At 51.0% G+C, this 5,000-nt stretch overlaps 1 protein-coding gene across 2 annotated transcripts in view; it reads right to left on the bottom strand.

The window, feature by feature from the left end:
* The window catches only part of LOC148065646 (cell adhesion molecule DSCAML1-like), a 113,362-nt gene that overhangs the window by 22,242 nt on the left and 86,120 nt on the right, over positions 1-5,000 (bottom strand). For both annotated transcript variants that reach the window (XM_087806764.1, XM_087806763.1), the window contains exon 20: positions 2,887-3,026. In XM_087806764.1, coding sequence (XP_087662890.1) covers positions 2,887-3,026 — 140 coding nt within the window. The remainder of the gene's footprint in view (positions 1-2,886; positions 3,027-5,000) is intronic.

The following is a 5,000-nucleotide window of genomic DNA, read 5'->3' as shown; positions in this document are numbered from 1 at the left end:
GTGAGGAGGGAGGAGGGAGGAGGGAGTGAGGAGTGAGTGAGGAGTGAGTGAGGAGGGAGTGATGAGGGAGTAAGGAGTGAGGAGGGAGTGAGGAGTGAGTGAGGAGTGAGTGAGGAGGGAGTGATGAGGGAGTAAGGAGTGAGGAGGGAGGGAGGAGGGAGTGAGGAGGAAGGGAGGAGTAAGGAGTGAGGAGGGAGTGAGGAGTGAGTGAGGAGTGAGTGAGGAGGGAGTGATGAGGGAGTAAGGAGTGAGGAGGGAGGGAGGAGGGAGTGAGGAGGGAGGGAGGAGTGAGGAGGGAGGGAGGAGGGAGTGAGGAGGGAGGGAGGAGTGAGGACGGAGGGAGGAGTGAGGAGGTGTGTATGCAAACATTCCTGCAGGAGTACGAGGAGTTGTGGTGATACTGAGATAATGAACGACGGACAAAAGCTCTCGTCATGTGACTGATCCCTCGAGCTCCTCCTCTCCTGTCAGTCTCTCCTTCTTTTTCTCTTCCCTTCATCTCTGTCCTTCTTTTTCTCTTCCCTTCATCTCTGTCCTTCTTTTTCTCTTCCCTTCATCTCTCTCCTTCTTTCCTCTTCCCTTCACGTAGAAATAGAAGACATGTGTCTCTGAGACGTAGAAATAGAAGATGTTGTGTCTCTGAGACGTAGAAATAGAAGATGTTGTGTCTCTGAGACGTAGAAATAGAAGACATGTGTCTCTGAGACGTAGAAATAGAAGACGTTGTGTCTCTGAGACGTAGAAATAGAAGTTGTTGTGTCTCTGAGACGTAGAAATAGAAGACGTGTGTCTCTGAGACGTAGAAATAGAAGACGTTGTGTCTCTGAGACGTAGAAATAGAAGACATGTGTCTCTGAGACGTAGAAATAGAAGACGTTGTGTCTCTGAGACGTAGAAATAGAAGACGTTGTGTCTCTGAGACGTAGAAATAGAAGACATGTGTCTCTGAGACGTAGAAATAGAAGACGTTGTGTCTCTGAGACGTAGAAATAGAAGACGTTTTGTCTCTGAGACGTAGAAATAGAAGACATGTGTCTCTGAGACGTAGAAATAGAAGACGTTGTGTCTCTGAGACGTAGAAATAGAAGACGTTTTGTCTCTGAGACGTAGAAATAGAAGACGGTGTGTCTCTGAGACGTAGAAATAGAAGACATGTTTCTCTGAGACGTAGAAATAGAAGACATGTGTCTCTGAGACGTAGAAATAGAAGACGTGTGCCTCTGAGACATAGAAATAGAAGACGTGTGTCTCTGAGACGTAGAAACAGAAGACGTTGTGTCTCTGAGACGTGGAAATAGAAGACGTGTGTCTCTGAGACGTAGAAATAGAAGATGTTGTGTCTCTGAGACGTAGAAATAGAAGATGTTGTGTCTCTGAGACGTAGAAATAGAAGACATGTGTCTCTGAGACGTAGAAATAGAAGACATGTGTCTCTGAGACGTAGAAATAGAAGACGTGTGTCTCTGAGACGTAGAAATAGAAGACGTGTGTCTCTGAGACGTAGAAATAGAAGACGTGTGTCTCTGAGACGTAGAAATAGAAGACGTTGTGTCTCTGAGACGTAGAAATAGAAGACGTGTGTCTCTGAGACGTAGAAATAGAAGACGTTGTGTCTCTGAGACGTAGAAATAGAAGATGTGTGTCTCTGAGACATAGAAATAGAAGATGTTGTGTCTCTGAGACGTAGAAATAGAAGACATGTGTCTCTGAGACGTAGAAATAGAAGACATGTGTCTCTGAGACGTAGAAATAGAAGACGTGTGTCTCTGAGACGTAGAAATAGAAGACATGTGTCTCTGAGACGTAGAAATAGAAGACATGTGTCTCTGAGACGTAGAAATAGAAGACGTTGTGTCTCTGAGACGTAGAAATAGAAGACGTTGTGTCTCTGAGACGTAGAAATAGAAGATGTTGTGTCTCTGAGACGTAGAAATAGAAGACATGTGTCTCTGAGACGTAGAAATAGAAGACGTTGTGTCTCTGAGATGTAGAAATAGAAGACATGTGTCTCTGAGACGTAGAAATAGAAGACATGTGTCTCTGAGACGTAGAAATAGAAGATGTTGTGTCTCTGAGACGTAGAAATAGAAGACGCAGGAATGTGTGTGTGATGCTGCAGTGTGAGCTCGTCCTCGCCTCATTTGCATATCTACGTCTGATCACGTTGCCACGACAACCTCATCTGTTCATCTGGGAGGAGGAAATAAAGCGATGGTGCAAACACAGAGAACGAGGGACGAGATGGAGATAAAGGAATACATGAGGAAGATAAGATTGAACGTCATCCATGATTAGCTTTAACGAGACGCTCGTCGTCGTTTGAGACGTGGAGCGGAGCAGACGTCCATCAGTGACGAGGATCTGATGAAGATCTGATGAAGATCTGATGAGATGAAGGTTTGACATCAATGTTCTCAGATCTTCAGCTTAAATGAAGGTGATTCCACAAACTCACCTGACACTACCCATGATGCAGTGCAACTGTTTCATATTCTCGTTGTTATAATAGTTCATTTTAAAATAAAATATAGTTTCAGGAATAAACACGTGATCTACGATCATGAAGTGAGAAGAGGTGAACGTTGAGAAGGTCAGAGGTTCTTTGAGAAGGTCAGAGGTTCTTTGAGAAGGTCAGAGGTTTGTTGAGAAGGTCAGAGGTTTGTTGAGAAGGTCAGAGGTTTTTTGAGAAGGTCAGAGGTTCTTTGAGAAGGTCAGAGGTTTGTTGAGAAGGTCAGAGGTTTGTTGAGAAGGTCAGAGGTTCTTTGAGAAGGTCAGAGGTTCTTTGAGAAGGTCAGAGGTTTGTTGAGAAGGTCAGAGGTTCTTTGAGAAGGTCAGAGGTTTGTTGAGAAGGTCAGAGGTTTGTTGAGAAGGTCAGAGGTTCCTCACCGGCTGGCCGGAGCCCGGGCTGGAGCAGTAGATGTTGTACTTGCGGATGACGCCGTTGGGCTTGAGAGGAGGAAGCCAGGACACGACCACGCTGTTGGGGGACGAGGGCACGGCCTTGATCCCGGCAGGAGGACCAGGAACTGTGGAGGCAGCAGAAGAACAAGTGTTGAGGATCAATCAAGTGATGAGGCTCGTTTTCAGATCCACGGTCTTATCCCGAGATAAGCTGCTGGACGTGAGAGTGTTTGGACGACATCTGCCGTCACCGAGTGATTGACAGATTAAATCTGATCCTCTGATGCTCACTTCCTTCTAAGACCTGATTAAGTGTCAACGAGACCAGGATCACACGAGTCTTTACTCCATTAATGCAGCAGGAGAAGAAGAAGAAGAAGAAGAAGAAGAAGAAGAAAGAGAGGATGGAGGGGTGAGGATGGAGGGGTGAGGATGGAAGGAGGAGGATGGAGGGGTGAGGATGGAGGGAAGAGGATGGAGGGGTGAGGATGGAGGGGTGAGGATGGAGGGGTGAGGATGGAGGGAAGAGGATGGAGGGGTGAGGATGGAGGGGTGAGGATGGAGGGGTGAGGATGGAGGGGTGAGGATGGAAGGAGGAGGATGGAGGGGTGAGGATGGAAGGAGGAGGATGGAGGGGTGAGGATGGAAGGAGGAGGATGGAGGGGTGAGGATGGAGGGGTGAGGATGGAAGGAGGAGGATGGAGGGGTGAGGATGGAGGGGTGAGGATGGAGGGGTGAGGATGGAAGGAGGAGGATGGAGGGGTGAGGATGGAGGGGTGAGGATGGAGGGGTGAGGATGGAAGGAGGAGGATGGAGGGGTGAGGATGGAGGGGTGAGGATGGAGGGGTGAGGATGGAAGGAGGAGGATGGAGGGGTGAGGATGGAGGGAAGAGGATGGAAGGAGGAGGATGGAGGGGTGAGGATGGAGGGGTGAGGATGGAGGGGTGAGGATGGAAGGAGGAGGATGGAGGGGTGAGGATGGAGGGGTGAGGATGGAAGGAGGAGGATGGAGGGGTGAGGATGGAAGGAGGAGGATGGAGGGGTGAGGATGGAGGGGTGAGGATGGAGGGGTGAGGATGGAGGGGTGAGGATGGAAGGAGGAAGATGGAGGGGTGAGGATGGAAGGAGGAGGATGGAGGGGTGAGGATGGAAGGAGGAGGATGGAGGGGTGAGGATGGAGGGGTGAGGATGGAGGGGTGAGGATGGAGGGGTGAGGATGGAGGGGTGAGGATGGAAGGAGGAGGATGGAGGGGTGAGGATGGGAGGAGCACGAGAGGCTCCTCTGGGAGTGATGATGGAGGGAGTCATCATTGTCATCTCTGGACCTCCATGTCACAGTGGGAGGGAGGGGAGGGTGAGTGAGGGAGGGGAGGGTGAGTGAGGGAGGGGAGGGTGAGTGAGGGAGGGGAGGGTGAGGGCGAGGGTGAGGGAGGGAGGGTGAGGGTGAGTGAGGGTGAGGGTGAGTGAGGGAGGGGAGGGTGAGGGGGGTGAGGGAGGGTGAGGGAGGGTGAGTGAGTGAGGGAGGGGAGGGTGAGGGAGGGGTGAGGGAGGGTGAGTGAGTGAGGGAGGGGAGGGTGAGGGAGGGTGAGGGAGGGGTGAGGGTGAGGGAGGGTGAGGGAGGGGTGAGGGTGAGGGAGGGTGAGGGAGGGGTGAGGGTGAGGGAGGGTGAGGGAGGGTGAGGGAGGGGTGAGGGTGAGGGAGGGTGAGGGTGAGGGAGGGTGAGGGAGGGTGAGGGAGGGGTGAGGGTGAGTGAGGGTGAGGGTGAGTGAGGGAGGGTGAGGGAGGGGTGAGGGTGAGGGAGGGTGAGGGAGGGGTGAGGGTGAGTGAGTGAGGGGGGGGCATGAGGGGGAGTTCAGTCCCATCTGGTCCTCAAATCAAATCTGACTCCAGACGAGCTGCTGATGATGGCGAGCATGAGCAGGATAAGCTCCGCCCACACTCACGGACCAATCAGGAGCGACTCAAGCAAACAATCAAAAATGTTTATCTTTCATCTTAAGCCTTGTTCCTCGTGTTCCTCATGTTCCTGATGTTCCTCATGTTCCTCATGTTCCTCATGTTCCTCCTCCTTCATGACGACATGATCTCACGCTAATCTG

Source organism: Callionymus lyra, chromosome 14 (assembly GCF_982586985.1).
Source record: "Callionymus lyra chromosome 14, fCalLyr1.hap1.1, whole genome shotgun sequence".
NCBI lineage: Eukaryota > Metazoa > Chordata > Actinopteri > Syngnathiformes > Callionymidae > Callionymus > Callionymus lyra.
The sequence above is the reverse complement of the archived record's forward strand: the minus strand, read 5'-3'. Positions and strand labels throughout refer to the sequence as shown.